The sequence below is a fragment of the Ursus maritimus genome, unplaced genomic scaffold, assembly GCF_017311325.1.
Source record: "Ursus maritimus isolate PB19 unplaced genomic scaffold, ASM1731132v1 scaffold_1, whole genome shotgun sequence".
NCBI lineage: Eukaryota > Metazoa > Chordata > Mammalia > Carnivora > Ursidae > Ursus > Ursus maritimus.
Window position 1 is genome coordinate 7,401,035 of NW_024423343.1, and position 21,665 is coordinate 7,422,699.

The 21,665-nt window shown below is 36.3% G+C and overlaps 2 protein-coding genes across 8 annotated transcripts in view; one reads left to right on the top strand and one right to left on the bottom strand.

Annotated features, from left to right (window-relative positions):
- Window positions 1–21,665, bottom strand: part of GIGYF2 (GRB10 interacting GYF protein 2) — a 140,732-nt gene that overhangs the window by 66,154 nt on the left and 52,913 nt on the right. For 5 of the 6 annotated variants that reach the window (XM_008690335.2, XM_008690332.2, XM_008690333.2 and 2 more), the window contains 2 exons: window positions 18,353–18,464; window positions 17,481–17,521 (listed from right to left, as the gene is read on the bottom strand). The exons of the other annotated variant lie outside the window; for it this stretch is intronic. In XM_008690335.2, the coding sequence (XP_008688557.2) occupies window positions 17,481–17,521; window positions 18,353–18,464 (153 nt within the window). The remainder of the gene's footprint in view (window positions 1–17,480; window positions 17,522–18,352; window positions 18,465–21,665) is intronic. 6 annotated transcript variants of the gene reach the window in all.
- KCNJ13 (potassium inwardly rectifying channel subfamily J member 13) lies at window positions 7,668–13,871 on the top strand. 2 transcript variants are annotated; one of them, XM_008690329.2, is made up of 2 exons: window positions 7,668–9,219; window positions 11,014–13,871. In XM_008690329.2, exons 1-2 carry the CDS (start codon window positions 8,760–8,762, stop codon window positions 11,634–11,636), a joined length of 1,083 nt encoding a protein of 360 aa, XP_008688551.1. In that variant the 5' UTR covers window positions 7,668–8,759; the 3' UTR covers window positions 11,637–13,871. The 2 variants fall into 2 exon arrangements, with proteins under 2 accessions (XP_008688551.1, XP_040494912.1); XM_040638978.1 differs by having other exon boundaries at window positions 7,676–8,983; window positions 11,014–11,232.

Genomic DNA, 21,665 nt, shown 5'->3' on the forward strand with positions numbered 1-21,665 from the left:
TAATACATGTTATGTTCTCATAGCAACAGTAACCAGAAATGTATAAAACATGCTAAAATGCAAATGTACAACATAAACAAACATTTTCCCAATGGCAGTAAATACTTGGTCATTTCTGACTTAATGTATTAAGTATGAATAGGATTCTTCTAAAAATAAAATTAAATTAAAATGTAACATTGGTTTTAGTCTGGTCTAATTGAGTAGACTTCCTAAGGAGAAAGAGCAGTAAAAGGGCACCTGTGTGCATGTTTGACTCACAGCCAAAAACGGTGTTTATGGAAAACTTCAGATGGAGCAAAGAGGCACTCAGCCAATAAAATCTACAGCTGTGAGACTTGGAACTTACAAGTGTCCAAACTCCAAAAGCAAAAGTGGAATTATGGGACAGACTTTGAAGCTTGTTTATGTGCAAATTTTTCTAGTAAGAAACTTTGTATTCCTCTATTCAGATATATAGTCTCTGACCGACACTAAAAATATTTTCTAACACCAGAGAAAATAATGAAAGGAAATCCCATCCAGGTGTTGATATTTACTTTTTTTCCCTATAATCAATTATAAACAAAACTCAGGATGGCTGGGAAGGAGAAGTTTAAATCTTATATCCAGAGATTTGTAACTTTTCTCCCATCCTAACTCCTAAGAGGTTACAAACTACTCCACTCATTAACATTGGTCCTGAAAACACAACAGTTCCTGGCTGAAAAAGACAGACTGGAGGGGCTGCAGCGTATCAAAATCTCCTTGAAAAAATACCTCTTGCGGTCTGAATATACCCCATATTCCTACAACTCTCACGTTCAGTCATCTGATGGTATACACCCAGACACTGCCTCAAATCTCTGGGGAAGAAGATGATAAGCAGGTAGGCTTGAATACAGAACTGGAAAGGGACTAGGCAGCTTCTAAAGAAAGCGAAGTATACCACGTAAGAAAGAACACAGGAGACAGAGCTAAAGTTTTAAAGTTGGGAGATTATTCATGTACACAGGTAGGACACTAGACTCCAACTACAGCATTTGTTACTCTCAAGTACAAGTTGGCACAGTTATGGACTACATACTAGATTACTTTAGCCAGAAAGAAAATCAAACACCTTTAGGGACAGAGATTTGAATTTAATAAAGAATAATGTATCTAAAAAAAAAAAAGAAGAAAAAGAAGAAGAATGTACCTGGTCTTGGCACCTTGCTTAAGCATAATTTTTAATAAAAAATAAATCAAAGAACAGATATTTAGCATTTATGTTCACAGAAGAAATGTTTTAGAGTCATCTTCAACTGAAATCAGTAAATCTGTTTAGATAGAAGGGCCCATGTGTTTTAGGGTGAAGTTTATATATACGATCTATGCCAATATCAGTTTCATCTCAACTAACCTGGTTGAGGTTTCAACCAGAAACGAACTGAACTGCTCAGGTTATTAAAATGGGAGTACTATGCTCCTGAGTGGACACTCCAAAGCCGGTCTACAATATCCATATAATTATCAACTAGGAATCACTGTCTATAAACCATAGCAAGACTCAAATTGTAGAAATCAAGAAACCAGAACCCTTCTTTACTTGAGACGTTTCTTTCTTGACAATCATTCTGCCAAATCTGAAACAGAGTATATTATGGAAAGAGGCTTCTAAGTTTGGCAAAATCCTTCACCATCTTGCTTATTATAATGTTGATGCAAGACACATGCAAATACACTCCCGTAGTTTCAGAAAGGCAGTGTCACACTATATTTGCTCTGGATTTTTCTCCCATAATCCATCAACTGTCAATTGATATAAAGCATAATTCCCTACCACTGTGTGTAGGACTGAATAAGCATCACATCACAAGTCCCTACTTTATGCTTTTACCTCCTCTAGTTCTGAAGGTCAAAGTTTCCAATGCTGTGTCTGAACTTGTATTGAGATGTTTGGCATTAATAAAACAAAGAAGGAATTAATACTTTTTTTTTAATTGTGGGGGAGGGGAAGGAATCTACAAAGGCGGATTTCACCTTCTAAGTAGCATTATATTGGTCTACATTAATAATTTTCCCAGCAGGCCTTCCATGATTCTACTTTGAACAATCACGGCCTTTGTTTCCCAGATCCTCTTACATGTGACATTTGATCAAAGTTTTAAAATCAGCAGCTAACAGAGGTGGAGAAAAGTACTGCTCAGTAAAGGCGTTACACAAAGCCATCTCACAGCTCATTTCAAGGTTGTTACAAGCTGGATCACAAACATTTTCTAGCTAAACACTATTTAGATGTTAAGTTAAATTTTCTGTAACCTGAACACTACATCTTACTGCACGTTATCATATGCTTCTCAGGAAACCATCCCCTAAACATTACTAAAGCATGCCTTAAGAAAATTCTTCAGCTCCTTCACATAGGTGTGTTTTTGAAAGATAAGTGCAAGTTACCAATTAAGTTTATTGTTATTTAAGATTTTGCACATAGCCTTAAAAAAAAAAAAAAAAAGCCTGTCTCCTTGCCCCTCCCCCCCCAAATTCAGGTAACTAAATTATCTACATTACCAGTTCTAGAATTAGCGGTAGCCATTCTAGTGAGATGGAATATGAAAAGAAAACTAACAAAATCAATTAATTAATTCATGCCTAGAAGTCCTTATCCAAGGAAATCTTCCCCAAAGAAATGGAGGGGAAAAAAAAAGAATAGTAAAGGCAGTATCTCACACTTCAACATGCTATATAAGGAAAGACGGCTGAAAGGAAATCTTGCAGGGAATTTTATCCCTTTGAACTTTCAAATAAACTCTTAAGTAAGATTATGCAAACTTACTAAAGACCGGTCCTGATTAGAGGGAAAAAATGCACCCCTTCTCCAAGTCAGTTCTGGAGGCTTTCTCCAGAATTGTTAAGGTTTGTGTTGGGTAAAGAAAGACCTCCTAACAAACCAGCATTCTTTTCCACATGATCAGAGCTAATTGGCCCCCCTGCAGACTAAGTGACCAATCACATCAGCTTCAGCTGAAACTAGCCCCCACGACATTATAAACAGAGGAATGTGAACTGTAAACCCAGTCCAAGAAGAGAACCTACAAGCTAGACTTGTAGATTAAAGTTACCTTATCAAAAAGACAGACGCTGCAAGTTTCCTCAAGACCTACCTGTGCACACATAGGCTGACCCAGCAAAAGAATTGGTGAGTACATGAAATAATATTCATTCTTATTTCTTTCCTTAAGGGGAACAGAGAAAGAAATTTGAGTGGCAAATAGGGACAGAGCCAGATATTGCCAAAAGATTTTTAAAACAAGATACTACCTTTAGGGTCATACATTAAGATTCTTTATTCTTTTTCCTTAAATTTTGGAAATGGAGTAATAGCCCTACTGAAAGCATTACTAGAAATTTTCCTGTTTTATTAAATGTATACTAATTCCACATTAGAATACAGAAATGAGTAGAAAGGAGAGGCCCTAGAAAAAATTCAGTGGCTTTGTTGCTTCTACCCCCCTTCCTTGGCTTTTAAATATATATCTATATCTATATATAGATATATAGATATAGATATATATAGATATCCTTCTTTTGGAAGGGATTAAGAAAACCAAAATGAGCGTACAAGAACAAATAACCCCCCCCAAAAAAAATTTTTAAGCCATGAAAAAAGTGATGAATGCCTAATTTTAACTGTCTTTTTAGGCACAGATTCATTACTGAAATTAGCAGATGCTTCTACAAATAAGAAATTAAAATATAAAAGAATCTCTGAGCTTATATAAGAGAGTTAGAACTCACACTGTCTGCCCCAATTATAGAGGGTAGGAGAGATGATTCTAAGACTATACAATCAGTTTTTACACCAGCTGTAAACAAATACATAATCATGTGATCATTTAACATTTGTATTTATAGCCTATTATCTTAACTGTTTAATATGAACTACATTACCACCTTACAACATGGCAACAGAAAAGGCATAATTTTAAGTGCTACAAACCAAAGGAGTAAAATGAATCCATAATTTTAACAGCCACTGAAGCAGCCAAACTATCATTTTTATAAAGTAGTGTTTTTTTCCACCGAAGTCTGTAAATGAGCAAATACTTTACAGCCCACACACAGAGATACAAACAAACCTTCCCAAGCTTCAATTCTATTTTCTATTGGGATCAGTTAGTGAGAATCATATAAATACAAACCAAGACAAAATACATTCAGTGGGTATTTGGACACCTGTAAAGATATGAAAATTACTTGGAGAGAAAATCTACAGGTTATCAGGCAACAATAATATAATTTCTAAATACTGTACAAGCAGATGTAAAACCACGTAAGAGAAAAAAAATCATCTAAAAAAACCTCTGTCAGTTGAGGGAAATGGAAATAAATTTTAAAACTTACAGAGTTTTAAGAGACTGTGTTATTTAATTCTCTTTTGTCTCTCTCTCTTTTTTAATATAAGAAGCCTGGCCAAGGGGATTGGGTGGCTTGCCCAGCTGACACGGCTATGTAACCAACAGAGCCAGAGCACGGTCAGCTAGATTCCCCACCTTGCCTTCATTATAGTAAACCATACTGCTTACATGAATCCAAAGATGGACTTGTTCAGGGTAATCCGTTAAGAGGAGATCAAAATCTTATTCTCTCAACTACTCTACCTCCCAACACAATCTAAACAAGATTGAGCAATGGCTTATATATAAAAAGGAGATTGCTTGATATTAGTCTTGACATCCCTGTTCACAGGTTTTTCCATGTATTTAGTTAACTGCAAGAGAAAAAGAATGAAACTGTTGAAGCTTAAAGTGATTATTACAAAGCTGTAGGTAACAAGTAACGATCCTGAAAAAGTCCAAATAATACTTTTATTAGCTATAATATATACAGAAGGCTATCTCCCTGGGTAGTGAGTTTTAGAACTTAATAAAGTAAGTTGAAAATCAAGAATAACGGAACTTTTCCCCTCCCCAAAAAAGTATTATGAAACAATCAGCAATTAGTATCATTCACCAGGACAGCGATTCCCTAAATGCAAGGTCCATGATGGCCATTTTCACACAGGGAGGAAGCAACAAACAACAAAGGTGAAACTAACATAATGTTACATACCAATTTCACCTCAAAAAATGAAAAAAAAAAAAAAAGAAGAAGAAGAAAGAAACTATAAAGGACAGTGCAGTGGTTCACAACCTTTCTGAAGGCAGCCGACTATCATTCCTTACTATATCCTTCTTCAAGTGTCAAAATGCCTTTTCTTTCATAAAATATATTTTAAAAATTATTTTCTCACCTAGCAAAATACAAATTTAACAATGTAACAAGTCTCTCCTCCGAAAGACTGGACTATGTAATAATTGTGGCTGTGATGATTTCCAAATTTTATAAGACACCTTCTTTAACTGAAAATATATTTCTTGCCTACAAATCATAGGTCTAAACCTAAACATTCCTAAAGACCAAATATTCTGTAATGACTCTTAAACAATTAACTAGTCAAATGGAATGTAGTTATTATTCATAAAGGTTAACCAGGATCAAAATGTCTATTTTTGAAGCAATATAGCACTGACTCTGGACTATGGACTTGGTATGGGATTCATCAACACTTACTACCTTTGCGATCCTAGAAAACTCACTATGCCTCAGTTTCTTTATCTGTAAAATAGGAATTATAATGGTACTTACTACTGGGAAAGTTAAGGAACATTATTTATAATACTAATAAAGCAACCAAGACTGAAAGGTTACTTTGCACCAGACATTGCCTGCTGGCTTCACATGAGTTAACACAAGTGTTTGGTATAATTCCTCCCACATAATAAACAATATATACTGGTTAATATTATTAATCATTACTGTCGTAAGAACCATGTATGGGGTTCACAATGGTTTAAGATAGATACCTGAGATAGTTATGGGGATCAGAAGAATATCTACTAGAAGTACTAAATATATGGCTGTCAAAGACTGTCTTATGTGGGGCGCCTGGGTGGCTCAGTAGTTAAGCGTCTGCCTTCAGCTCAGGGTGTGATCCTGGGGTCCTGGGATCGAGCCCCCGCGTCGGGCTCCCTGCCCCACTGGGAGCCTGCTCCTTCCTCTCCCACTCCCCCTGTGTTCCCTCTCTCTCTGGCTGTCTCTCTCTCTGTCAAATAAATAAATAAAATCTTTAAATTAAAAAGAAAGACTCTCTTATGAATACAATGTCAATCATCTTGGGAAAGATTTTTTTCACCAAACTTTCTAAATAGCTTCTTGTCGTACGAAAATTAACCCGTAAAGTTAGCCAGATGTGGATAAATAATACAAATAATCTAAAGCCCCCATCTGCCTAGTGTATGTTTCTTTCTTCTGCCTAATCCTTAGTGACTTCATCTGAAAACCGGGATAATAATGTCTATTTTGCTGGGGCACCTGGGTGGCTCAGTTAAATGTCTGACTCTTGATTTCGGCTCAGGTCATGATCTCAGGATCCTGAGATCCACCCCTGGTGTGGGGTTCTGCAACCAGCGGGGGCTGAGAGGATGGGGTCTGCTTAAGGATTCTCTCTCTCCATCTCCCTTTGCCCCTCCCCCCACTCACATTCTCTCTCCCTCTCTCTCAAATATATAAATCTTAAAAAAAAAGTCTATCTTGCTGAGACACCAAAGAATTAGAGATAATGCAATACAGAAGGTACTTAAGCACAATGCCTATGAAAATTTTATTATTCTGTTGTTTACTTTCAAAATGACAGAGATATGGTCTCCTAAAACATTTAAAGAATCTAGCAAAATTAGTCATTAAACAGCTGTGCTGAGAAAAAAAATACACTAAATGATAATGACCACTTGTTAAAATAATGAATTATAAAGCATTAATGACCTAAGACTTTTTTTAAGTTTATAATATGAAACTAAAATGGTTATCCACTCTAAATAAATTTTTACCATTACCCCAGTATTCCACCAGTAATTAAAATCTAAAGAAAATACAAGAGAATGTCTATAATATCACCAATACATGTTAAATTAGCCTCCGGGGGAAGGGAAAGTATATACCCAGCTAGCCAATATCCAATTCCAATATCACAGGAAGGCAGTCTCCACAGCCCCAAAGTTCCTAGATATGGGAAGGACCCAGCAAACCCAAGCAACAACTTAGCTCCAAATGCCTCTAGTCCCCTTCTTAAGTGCCACTGTCATTCAAAAGGTAGGAAGGGAATATGTAAATACTCTCAAGAGCATCTACTTCTGAGCGAAGCAGATAGGCAGAGTCAAATATAAACTCCTAGCACTGCACTGCAGCAAAAAGAGAGAGAAAGCAAAGCTGATTTTCTCATTCTGTTCCTGTGAGGCTCCACATAAATGTCTTAACACACCTTTGATAGAAGCAAGAATCAACAGACAGAAAGCATACCTTAGATTTCTTCTCGCCACAGAGAAAAGCATACCCACTGATTTATAGTTTAACTGTTTACAGCTAAAACCTAATTATATTAATTATCTTTTAAAAATTGCCATTTGGGGGTGCCTGGGTGGCTCAGTCAGTTAAATGGCTGCCTCTGGCTTAGGTCATGATCCCAGGGTCCTGGAATCAAGCCGCATATCAGGCTCCCTGCTCAGCATGGAGTCTACTTCTCACTCTCCCTTTGCCCCTCCCCCCCTTCTCTTGCGCGCGTGGGCGGGCTCTCTCTCTCTCTTGCTCTCTCCAGTGAATAAATACAATCTTTAAAAAATTTTTTAAATTGCCGTTTGGTGCCTTAATGGTTATAAAACTTTTTTTTTTTTCTTTCTGGCTTACTTACTTTCAAAACTAGTATTATCAGGATGCCTGGGTGGCTCAGTCAGTTAAGGGTCTGCCTTTGGCTCAGGTCATGATCCCAGGGTCCTGCTCAACAGGGAGTCTGCATCTCCCTCCCTCTGTCTCTTCCAAGGCGTGTGCGTGTGCGCGCGCTCTCTCTCTCTGTTTCTCACTCACTCTCTCAAATAAATAAAATCTTTAAAAAAAAAAAAAAAACTAGTATTATCTAGGAATCTCTACCTAGAATTTCTTATTTTTCCAAGAAAATAATTTTCTCCCCACCCTACAATCTAATCAGAATCTAGAATATTCAGAGAATGGCAATCCATTAGATAGGGAAGAAAAGAATCCATGAAAATGGCCACAAAGTGACAAAAACAAAGCCTATTCATAAAAGTTTCAACAGGCTGATTAAAAAGCATACATTAGAACTATGGATCTCTAAAAGCTTAGTCCTGTCCTAGCACAGAGTTCAGCTTCAAAACATTTGTAGACAATTTAACACTACATTTCCAAATGATTTCTAGTTATTTACACAGAGGAACACATATATTTAACTTATTTAATTATGAATTATCCATAATTATTAATTATGAAAAATTGTTATTTACACATAATGTTTAGTCAGATCAATAAATACTTTATGCCTGGACCTGTGTAAAAAAGAGGCAGGGGTGTCAAAGAGACATGAACCATAACCCAAACCTTCAGGGATTTTGAAATATACTTGGAAATATTAAAATGCCACACTATATTTTAACAGTCATTCAAGGAAACAATAAGAGATATCCTAAGGCAAGCCATGATTAGGTACAAATGAATGGCTTAGTCAATAAATGCCCCTCTCACGTGAAGAGAAAAGAGAGAGAGCTATCAGACTGGGAAAGCCTGCCCAATAGCTAGGGAAGCATTCCAAAAAAAGGAGAAAGTGAATGAGGTCTCAGAATTTATTAATATTAACTGTAAAACAGTTAAGAGCTTACTAATTTATTCTTGGTTTCAGAAAATTACAACCTGAGATGGATGGCAGTAATTGCAAAGTTATTGCTCCTCTCCTAACTCAGAGATACCGGAGGATGGTCACCAAGGATGGCCACAGCACACTTCAAATGGATGGTGCTCAAAGAGGTCTTGCATATCTGCGAGACGCTTGGGGAATCCTAATGGACATGCGCTGGCGCTGGATGATGTTGGTCTTTTCTGCTTCTTTTGTTGTCCACTGGCTTGTCTTTGCAGTGCTCTGGTATGTTCTAGCTGAGATGAATGGTGATCTGGAACTAGATCATGATGCCCCACCTGAAAACCACACTATCTGTGTGAAGTACATCACCAGTTTCACAGCTGCATTCTCCTTCTCCCTGGAGACACAACTCACAATTGGTTATGGTACCATGTTCCCCAGTGGTGACTGTCCAAGTGCAATCGCCTTACTTGCCATACAAATGCTCCTAGGCCTCATGCTAGAGGCTTTTATCACAGGTAATTGTTTTTGTTCTTAAAAAAAAAAAAAAAAGAATTACAAGTGGTTTGGAGAGGGAATAGTTATAAGCAACTGTGTTGTAGAATAATTTAATTTGCATTATTAGCAGGTAATATCAAAGATTGAAAAAAAAAAAAGTCTAGGGCCAAATGAGAGGTGAAATTTAAGAAACCTGACTCTACACTTAAATTTTACCTATTGGAACTCCTTAAGAAAAAAGGGACCATTATGACACTAACTTGCAGCAGTATCTTACACCAAAAAAATATTAACGAAAGGTCTAAAAAGGCATTTTTCAGAGAAGCTAAATACTTTGTCAAGTAAGCGGATAAATACGTTAAATGCATATTTGACAATCATTTTACCTATCAGGAATTTGATTTTTTTTTTTCTTTACTGGGTTAGAATTTCCTCCTCTGAGTTTATCTGTTCAACATTTACTCATTATCAGTGAGCCCAGAGCACAACAGTCAACATTATATTTAGAGATCAAGTAAGTATATTTCCTTACTGGAAATATGGCTGCAAAGATTGAGATTTTATTTATAAACCTGATAACAAATAAGACTTTCCTCTAATTAAGGAGGGCTAGTGTCACTTTTATAAGTGATATATATACAGTTTAAAAATCAAAAAACAAATTGAAAAGAAAACCTGGCTTTAATACACTACGCAATAATAATCTGAAAAGGTAAGTAATGGGCCAAATGAAGGGTGATCTGGAATGAAGTCCAGTGTGCTGCCAACTGGTTCTATAATCTGTAACAAATCACTTAACTTCCCTACAGGAGTTCTTAAACTGGGTTAGTCATTAAATAAAATTTAGGGGATCCATGAACTTAGGAAAAACTTGCATCTTTTTTCACTAGCCCCTAACTGAAAATTGCCATTTCCTTCCACCATAAACGTAGACAACAAAAAACAATAGTATCAGCAATATTGGTAACTTTGATAAAAATAGAAATGACAGATATTTTCCTATGACACTACAGTACTTCAAAAGTACACTATTAAACCCATCACTATATTTTGTTTACGGCATTAAAAAAGCACATATAGTACCATAATTTACCATAATTTCTTAAATGTTCAACTCAATTTCAGTATATTTGGTTTTCTTCATATGTATTTTATTTCTGTGCTTTTAAAGCGTAATTCTTAAGAGGTCCACAGATCTCTCTAGCCTGCCAACAACATCTGTGGCACAAAAGTGGTTAAGAAATCCTGACCTACAGCTTGAGGGCACACAGAAGATACACTTTCAAAGGTACACTGAAATCACCTAAGAGCCAGAGCCTTCTAAAATAAAAAGGGGAAAGGGTTATATAAGTTTCAAAGTTAAAAAAAGTGCTCAATGTATCACTCATTCTACTGGTCCCCTCCCTAGCCCAAATCATTCTACTCTGAATCTAATTTCTACTTCAATTTGAAATAATCTCATTACAAATGGATTTCATTTATTTTCTGTTACTTTTAAGTGGGGGCAGAAATATAATAAATGACCATTCTTTGATTTTTGTAAGAAATGAGAAGACAAAGTTACATTTCTATGTAACAAAATGAATTGTGCTTAACCGTTCTGAAATCAGTTTTTAAATAATGATATATGTACATTTTAAAAAATCCTTCAGGCAAATGAGACTACCCAAATTAATGTGTTCATCAATTCTTGACTCACTTGGAAGGCATGACATCAAGAAATGTTTAACTATTTGATACACCCTTCTCATTCAGAAAAGGTATTCATATTTCAAGAGTTCATTCTAAAAAAAATTCAATGATTTCTAATTTAGGTGCCTTTGTGGCGAAGATTGCCCGGCCAAAAAATCGAGCTTTCTCAATTCGCTTTACGGATTTAGCAGTAGTAGCTCACATAGACGGCAAACCTAATCTAATTTTCCAAGTGGCCAACACTAGACCTAGCCCTCTGACCAGCGTCCGGGTCTCAGCTGTACTCTATCAGGAAAGGCAAAACGGTGAACTCAACCAGACCAGTGTGGACTTCCACCTTGATGGCATCAGTTCTGAGGAATGTCCATTCTTTATCTTTCCACTAACCTACTATCACTCTATTATACCATCAAGTCCTCTGGCTACTCTGCTCCAGCATGAAAGTCCTCCCCACTTTGAATTAGTTGTGTTCCTCTCAGCAATGCAGGAAGGCACTGGAGAAATATGCCAAAGGAGGACGTCCTACCTACCCTCCGAGATCATGTTACATCACTGTTTTGCATCTCTGTTGACCCGGGGTTCCAAAGGTGAATATCAAATCAAGATGGAGAATTTTGACAAGACTGTTCCTGAACTTCCAACTCCTCTGGTCTCCAAGAGCCCAAACAGGACTGACCTGGACATCCGTATCAATGGACAAAGCATGGACAATTTTCAGATCTCGGAAACAGGACTGACAGAATAAGACGTCTCTATTACACCCTATTTTTTAATGTATTAAATATTCCCAGCCAGTTACGCAGCTACTTTTCCTTCATATCTCATGTTTTCTCTTTTTTCAATGCTGATTACATCTCTGATTACATCATGGAAATCAAGCCTATGCCCATAAAAATGGCTGAGCTAACAATACACATTCTGGAAATATAACATTCTACCTTTAAAGTTTGTATCTGTGGTTATCTGCTGAAATCAATGCATCTCAAAATAACAGATATTTATACAGAAATGTTGGTGGATTTATAACAAAGTGGTATGATACCACTAATGAAGGTAAAACAGGACAATTAAGTTAACACAGCCAAACTCTAAAATCAACTACAAATCTCTCGTTTTCATCTGTAAGTAGAAGAAACAGTCTAGTCTTAAACCTAGCTCCCTGGGTAGAATGATGATTTCACAATATTTAATGAACATCCTTTTAAAACTGTTATTTTTTTCAAGACAACAAAGATGATTGCTCTGGTTCGTCATACTACAAAACTGGAGTAAGTATTACTCCCTTAATTTTTAACATCTAAGAACAAAAATTCACACACACACACAAAACAGCAAAGTATCTATTATACATAGCTCTCAAAGCATTTGAGCATGATACTCAAGCACATGCACATATTCATGTATTTGTGGCAGAAAGTGATCAGATCAAGTAAGAGATCCAGCCTGAATGAACTCTGTAAGGTGGTATTTTTGTAAGGAGATGCAAAAGTCTATCTACTATAAAGCCACCTTACATAATAATCAAATAGTGATTTAAAAATTATCATCAATGATTCATTTGAATCGCTTCTGACCTAAGTAAAAACATTCTCTTCTTACCTATAATCCAGCCAATGGTATAAAAAAAAATGACACCCTAAGTAACTCATAAATGCAAATATATTTAAGTTTTTATAGATATAAAGGTTTAGTTATATATCATTCAAACAGGAAAAACATCTTCAATAGATAAAGCAAAAAAAATTAGGCAACAAAGTATTTTCAAACCCAAATTCCTGTTTCCAACTTCAAATAGTTTTTTCTATAAACACAAAATGGGTGTTTATTCACCAGTAGGAGGCTGGACTAGATAAACTCTATTATTTCTTACCAAGTCTAATACTTAATGAAAACTATGCGCTCTCTGGTTCAATTTTTATTTTACATATACTTAGATGAACCCTTTCCCTTACCTCCAGTTTAATTTAAAACCATTCTCTGCATACTTTTCATTTTGATTAAAAAAAAAAAAAAACACCTGTCCTCAAAGTAAACAAAAACCAAAAACGTCACCCTATCAGAATTCAAGTAGATTTGTGACTTGCTCTTCTTTTCTGAAATTCCCCTTATTCAGGTTTAGTAGGAAAACTGAAAGATTAACCCTCCCCACCGGTAATGATCCAGCTAGGAATCATCCCATGAAATAAACACGAGCCTAGTAAAGGCAATCAGTGGTGAAGAGTAGGACAGAGTAGCAAGTCACATTTTTCTACTCTCTGACCAAAAGGAAAAGAAAATAAAGAACTCTGGAGTTGTCTAAGAGTGATAACCGCAAAAAAATATCAAGGACACAGAAACTTAATTATTGCAAACTTTGTTGTTTGGAAACGTTAGGTATTCTTAAACGCTAGTCAGAACACCAGACTTCTTTTTTCCAACTCAGGACTGTCGTAACACATACAGACAGCAGGAATTCTTATTTCTATAATAAAGTAACCAGATTCACCTAACCTGTGAAAATAAAGTAGTAACAAAGATTTACATGGTATGTTTTTTTCCCCAAGACCTCTGCATCACTTACACAGATCACAATTCTACCTGTTAAGTGAAGCTGCCCAAAGTAACACCAGGAAGTGAGCAAGATCTGGGATGAGTCTCGCTGCAGATGCGGCACATTCTCCATTCAAGTCACAGAACTCTCAAAGTACCCTATACACATACAAGCTCTGCATCTGAAAACTAGACGTGACTTCCCTACACACTCCCCAAAACAACTCTGTTGGTATACTAATACTACTTCGTAAGTGTTTCACAAGCAGACAACTAGAAATGCAATCAAAAACTTGGTTGTTGAAAGCTTCTGAAAGCACTGTTCATCATTCTTTCACTTATGTCACAGAATCACAGGATTAAGTTTTCTGCCAAGATATCATTATCCTTTCAGGAGAAGGGGGTGCAAATGGAAAGAGGGGAGAAATACTGGGAGGTGGGAACAGCAGCCCTAATTCCTGGCTGTTTAGCTCACTAACCTGGGGCACCTGGGAGGCCAGTGGATGTTATCTTAGATACATGACTAGGAAGACCATGTTGGAATTAACTTTAGAAGTGCTTTAGGAAACGAATACAGATAGCATGACAATCCCAACAAACTAGACAAGTAGTTACTAAAAATCATAAGGTCTAGTTTTATATATGTATAAGCCCGTAATACCTACTGCTGGCAGCAGCCTTATAACCAAAAGCTGCTATGTCTACTCTAAAGTATTTCACACCAAAATGCACTAACTGCTATCACAATGGGCTGAATCTACTGGTATCAACTGAATCAATTTTTATTTCTTAATGATCTTCCAATTTCATCCTCACAGAATCACACTACAAGATCATCATCGGAACCGATCTCATCCTCTCCAGCAACCAAACCTACTGAATAGCAATTATAATTCCGATGTTATAGGCCCTTTCCACCTCCACATTCCCCCTTACTGTGTTCACAAGGGGATATGCAGGGTTCTTGCCCAGATATCTGTGAACACACACATTTCCCTCCATTAAAGAAGCAAATATATGATATGAATCATCTCTAATTTTAAACCCAACGAGTCATTCTGGAACCTTTAGGACCCAAATTATCTTAATTTGATGTCATAGGACATCTCACAACTGACCAATATGTCACTCTGTCCCAACAAATTACTTTAGTACTGCCGTTCTTGAAGAGTGCAAAATGCATTTATGAGATTTCTTTCATCTATAATACCTTCAACAAAAGTGGACTACTTATAAAAAGAAAGGCTCAGAATTATCAGCACAGTTAATACAATCTGAAGTGAGCATTTGTCAAAAAATATTCAATAAAATCCACTATGATTTGAACATATATATGTGAAACTTGCCCTGATATTTTAGTAGGAAAAACCTTATATTCTTAACCACTTCACATCAACTTAGCTTTATGGAACTCATCTTTTCAAAGATAAACCTATAGGGACAAAGAAAAAACCCTACATATTTTTTTAAATATACATATTTTTTTAAAGATTTTATTTTTATTTATTTGACAGAGAGAGAGTAGGAGAGCACAAATAGGGGGAGCAGCAGGCAGAGGGAGATGGAGAAGCAAGGCTCCCTGCTGAGCAGGGAGCCTGATGCAGGGCTTGATCCCAGGACCCTAGGACCATGACCTGAGCCACCCAGGTACCCCCAAAACCCTATATTTTTAATAGAGAGTGGTTGGGGAATTTACCCAGATTGAATTAATATAGTTAAAATAATGATGAAAGAGGAACTTTACACTCTATCCAAACCACCAAAGTATGACTATGTGTCACACAGTTAAAACCAAGCTATTATCTTAACAGGGAAAACACTGCTTTCCCAGGCAACTCAGGTCATTTTCAGACAGCTCTATCAGACCCTTTTAAAATTGTGTCGAGTTTCTGCCTCCTTAAACCTGCCCTTTAGATTCATACAGATCAAGTTTAATTCCTCTTTTATGATTGTTAAGTAAATATTTGCAGAGAGTAACCCTAAAAACCCTCCTCCCCACCCTGTCCTGACCACAGACTTGTCTGCTGTGTAAACAGCCCCATTTCCTTCATGCATCCCCCATCACAGGGGTCAAATGCCCCAAACATCCTACTCCAACATATGGATCCCTTCCAGGTATGGCCCCAGTATTGCACGCAATACTTAAGCTGTCCTGTGTCAACATAAAAGACAGCGGGTGTCCCTAGCGCCTGCCTCATGAGGACACTTCAGTTCTAGTAAATGCTGCGCTCGGCACCATCCTGCTGCTGACTTAACACTGAGCCCAGTCAGCTGAGAAGGCTGTGCCTTTCCCCAGCAGGATGCTATGACACCATTACTCCATCATATCTCCAATTCTAGAGTTTATGTGAGACTTGCATGGCATTTTCTGCTGTTAAACTTCCATTTGATTAGATCTGATCTCTTGTTCCATCTTAATTCTGATCTCAAGTTCCATTGTTCCGTTCTACAGCTATCCCTCTAAATGCTGAATGATTTGAAATTCTGATCACACAACAACATGTTGTCATCTAAAGAAAAGGAATATTTATACAGCACCTAGCACAAGGCCTATCATAAGAGTAGAAATTCAATAACTGTTGAACGAATAAATGAGTCCATATACTCTTATTTAATCTTAAAACTTCTGTAAGGCATTCTTACCTCCATTTATTAGGAGACTGAATATCTGAGAACTTACATTACCCGTGATGTTCTGACTCAAAACCCTATACTCTTTAAACTACCCCTCTTTATCTCTCCATATTCACTGGCAAAAGTACTGAATCAGACAAGAATGGAAGCAGACGTCCTAAAAAATGTCCCAAGATAGTATTTATCCAATAGTCTACAAGTAAAGCCATTTAACTAACAATATGTTATCTACACAGTCTTCCAAATTTCTTTGTGCTACACTCATTTAACAACTTTTCATTAATATAAATACAACTGATCATTCCTGATGCCATGTTAATAAATGAGAAATTTAAATCACTGATATGCTAAAATGAATCTGATATGGAAACAGTGATGCAAAGCTGACTGTTGTAACTACCAGTGTTAAATAAAATCTGCAAATCAGTCTGTGAGTGATATTTACATACTCAGCATATTTTTGAGAAATGTTTTCTCTTGTATGATGTAATCATACTCTGGAGAACTTTTCGGGTACTTCTGGGAATTTGGAACTTGCAAGGTGATTTTCTCCAACATTACTGTGAATCAGCATTTCTTTTTCCTCTCAGACATTAATACTTACTGCAGTTTGGAAGGTAGTACCTTTAATCAGTCAGAAAGCCCATCTTAACATTTAGATTCTTTAATATAAAACTACGATCAATTTACCACAAACACTGAAATCCTGTTCTCTTACTATGTACCTTTTAAGTCAGTGGCTAACTTAACTTTAATTTATTTTGACTGCTCTCATCTCAAAACAAGGGGAAAAAAAGATTATACATCAAAAAAAAAAAAAAAACAGATGAATAAAAAACTAAAGCAATTGGGATGCCTAGGTGGCTCAGTCGGTTGAGCCTCTGCCTTCGGCTCAGGTCATGATCCCAGCGTCTTGGAATCGAGTCCCACATTGGGCTCCTTGCTCAGCAGGAAGCCTGCTGCTCCCCCTGCTTGTGCTCACTCTCTCTCCCTCTGACAAATAAAATCTTAAAAAAAAAACTAAAGTAAGAACACTCAATGTTCTCTGATACAAAAACAAGCATTCTAGCATTTTCCCTATTTCTTCTCACTCTGTGAGATGTATCTACATTGGAAAAAGGGAGTTAGTAGACTGAAATTTCAGTTCACAAGATAGCCTTAATAAAGAATATACGCCTTGCAAAGAACACACAAACCTAAAAAGTTAAACCAAGTAAATCCTAATGGTTATGTTCATCACCCTTGGTTTCATACAAAAGAGCCCTCAAATAACCATGGAATTAATGCAAGCAATGCTACAACCCCATCTACTGGAGAGGTGCAGGTAACTGAGTCAATTTTTAATAACTGTATGCTTGAGTCTTGTTACAAACTGTTTTCATGGAAATCCAGATAAAAATACTTCAAAACAGTAACCAAGCCTTACCTACATCTTTCCGTCCTGGTTTTTCAAAACGTCTGTCACCTCTAGAAAAGATAAAATAAGTTTTCAAACAAGACTTGAGAGTAATAAATAGATTTCCCATCCATGACACCCACTGCCCTATCTTTGTCTAATAGCATTGCTTTCTTTTTCAAATTATAAAACAAATGCATGGTTATTGCCTAACATTTGGAAAATACACAAAAGCACAAAGATGAAAACAGAAATATCCACTATCTCACTTACCAAGATTAGAGATTTTTAAATTAGATACATGACTTATTTTAGATATACGCTAGACATAGTTTTATATACTGCTTTTAAAATGTATTTTCCCACATCATTAAATATTTTCAAAATCATCTAACTTTAATGGTTATATAATATTCTATTGTGTGGATATACCATTATATAAGAAGCCACACTGATATTAAGCTGTTTGGTTTGTTTCTAATTACATTATAAACATCATCATAGTGGACATCTTTGTACATACAACTTTGTGCAACTGCCCTCCCTCATCAACAGACATCACATAAAGCCACAAAGAACAGAGAAGATGCTTTGACTAACAGCAACAAACAATAAAATGTCAATTGTCAATGCCTCCCACTCAAAGCTAATCAAACAGCCAATCTGATTAACTATGAAATATCTACGCTGGCACTAACATATGAACCTATTTATTTAGAATGCTTCTTCCTTTAAATAAGGATCATTTAAAAACTTCTTACAGCTTAATACTCAATTAACAGCATTTTTTTAAATGAAACTGTATATAACTATACGCACAAGTATCTCCTCTGTAGAAAGCAGAAAAACATGTTTTTTTACATGAAGAAACCTTTATACCAAGATCTGGATCTTTTAGTTACCTTTCCTCCCAGCTCTGTGACCTATGCATTTCCCTGCCACCTCCTCGACCAAACACACCCTCTACTTCATCAAAGCTTCTTTGGTAGAAACCACATTCACCTCTGCCTCTGCCTGAAAATAAGAAAACAGAAAAAATGATACTCAGATGTCAACTTTGGCACATATTCAACACCAAGATTAATCTTTGAAGTTCTGTCTCGACACAAAGAGAAGGTCTACATTTAAACATTCAGCAAGGCCTAATGGATCTTTACCTGAGAGACCAATAATGGCACTGAAGAGGCTAGACTACAGGAGGTTGAAAGAAACAAGTTAGAAACACATGTAAGAGTCCCAGTCCTGAACAAGAAACAGCATCAATATTCAGTTCTTTAAAAGTTCAACAGTAAAATTCTAAGAAGATCAACAAACTACTACTACAAATTGAGCCTTTTATTGGGTTATTTTCAACAAAAATGAAAGATCTGGAGGGTGTGGGAAGAGAGCAGATAAAGCATAAAAGCCAAGCATAAATGTTAAAATAATTTATCTAACTCCAAAGAAAGGATAATTTATAATTAAAAGGGTCTATTAACTTTGTGAACTAACTCCCTAAAGGATATTCCATAGCAACAAAGGCACTCTTTCCCCTTTGCTCAAGTCTTCAAATAAGGAAAGTATCAGGACTGAATATGAACCAGAGGGCTGGTGAGAATGTGCCAAATGAAAGGATTGGGAGGCTCTAGGTGTTCAAGTGTAAACTGGCCTCTACTGAAGGCAATGTGCTTAGATCTAGCAAAATCTGACTCAACGATTCTAACTAAAATTTATCCTAACAGAAATACACAAATACACATATAAAGGAGTTCGTTGCAGTCTAAAACACCAGAACAACCTCATCAATAAATGAATTAATTCTGATAAACCTAATCAATAAATTAATTCTGATAAAATAATTTGGGAGAACACTATGAAGTCACAGAAGATAAAACGCTGACATTAAAAGAAATCTACGTTATCCTGTGGATTGACAAAAGCATGTCAAAAAACAATACTTAAAAAAATAACTCCACTTATATAAATGATAGAGCTGCACAGTTAAGAGTCTAGAAAAATATACATTCAATTGCTGGTCTGGGGACAGAAAGCAATATGAACTTCTAGCTTTATACTTTTTGTGCAATGTCAGGTTTTCTCAACTAACATGCACCACTTGTTATTTAACACACAGGTAAGAAAACTGGCAAAGGGTGGGGAGTCCAGGGCTGTACTTAGATGAAATCTTAGGCACCATCCATTGCTCGACTTCTTTAACAGTGTAAAACCACCGAAAGAAAAATGATGGTAAATCTCGAAGAAAAGCAAAAATGCACTCTAAAGCTAAAAACAACTAAGTTGAATAATGATTGCAAATATCCAGTAGGATTTCTACTTCTTGCTTAAAATTTATCAAAACCTGACTCAGAATATACTTGTACTTCATACAACCTTATTATGAAATGCACACAATTGTATGTGAGTAATCTTAGGAACAATGGGCACCCTTTTAACTAGTCCAGGTAATCCACTTCTTCATCTATAAAATGAAAGTGAGGACTAGGCTTGAACTATAATAATCTTAAAGTTACCTTCCAGTTTTGTCAATCTAACTTTATAGCAACTTAAAGTAGACTCCCAGTTTCAGTACCTCTCTCCTTAGGAAATGTACACATTTTATCTAAAATCCTAAAACAGTATAATGTAAACATAACACTGCAGTATATCCCACAGTGATGACTCTTAGGGTGAAAGTCCCTTCTCCTAAAGAGAACAATTTTCTCTTAAAAGTATATGACATCCTGACAACGAGTTTTATTTTGGAAATGTGAAGATGAAAACAAACCACAGACAAAATATTTTCTGCCAGTTATAACTAGCATCGGTGCTGGTCCTCCTTATCAGACTAAAGCTTTATGAGTGGGCACATAAAAAGAATCAGATTCTAGAGCTCTTCCGTTTGTAAAACATAAGGAACAACCTTCAAAGTACAAGCACCATAATCATTTATAAATATAGTTCTCATATAAGAAAAAGCAAGTATACATAACCTGATGAATCTTCCACACAGCTAAGTATTTAAAGAACTGCCCTATTGTCTGAGATTTCACCAGATTACTTTGGGAGAATAAAATATACTTCCTCTTAAAATACATACACACACACACACCCCACTTCATTTTAATGATGATGAAGACATGTGGCTCACAGCTGTGTAGACTGCTATACTACTAAACATCTTAACCAGATAAAATGGAAAGATGACAACTTTCTTGTTTCCCCGCCCATTTGGTTTGTTTAAATTTTACTAGTTCATGATATTTAGAAGTTAAAATTAAGTACTAAGTGAAAAAGACAAAACCAGATTAATGGTCTTATGAAATCATTAGAAAAGAAATCACAGTTCGAACGATGGTGTTAGAACTGTTTTTCCCAAAGTCAATTCATTCATTTGGCTAGTTTCATGCCATTTGTTCACATCAATGTTAATTAAGTCACCACTTTTCTCCCAGTATCTATCTTTTGCACATGCCCTGTTTAAATTTTGAATGTAGGATAATATGTGAGAGCCCTCTACTTCAAAGAAATTACAAAGCAGGGAGAAACTTACCAATCTTTGTTTCACAATACAGAATTTTTTAAAGACTGTTTGGAGAGACTGGTTAGTATTTGCAGTACACAAAGTTGGTGATGACCTGAAGCTCATAAAACAGCCGGCTTATGGGCCACACTTCTTGAGTAATAATCTCTGTAGGACTTACCCTAAAGAGCGTAAGAGGCAAAGCTGCCTGAGTATAACCTCTCCCTGATACTAGCCTACTATACAAAGACACAGGAAACACCCAAGTTGCAGGCCAGAGCCATCTCCAAGACACCACTGCACCACCAAGATGCAAAGATCTCAGATGAATTCTGGACCAAGGGAACCTAATTACATGTGGGAATCTGCATGGCCTGTGAGCTTCTGAAGTACACACACGCCTAAATCTCACCACTCAGTATTCTGTTGCAGAGGTACTTCTAACAACTCTTCAGGTTAAAAACCGCTGTTCTAGAGACTGACAAATTCAGAAGGAAAAACCATGTATACCTTGGTAATAGTACCTGGCCTACAAGTGGAGAACTTTAGTTAGCCTCTTCATTATTCACCACACCTGCATTCCCATATTCTGAATGGATGACTGAAAGCAACCTCTTCACAGGAATGCATAATCTAATATAGTCTCCGTAAAGACTACGTGTAAATTACTCTATTCAAAAGCATAACTTTAAGAAAAAATAATTTAGATATTCCAC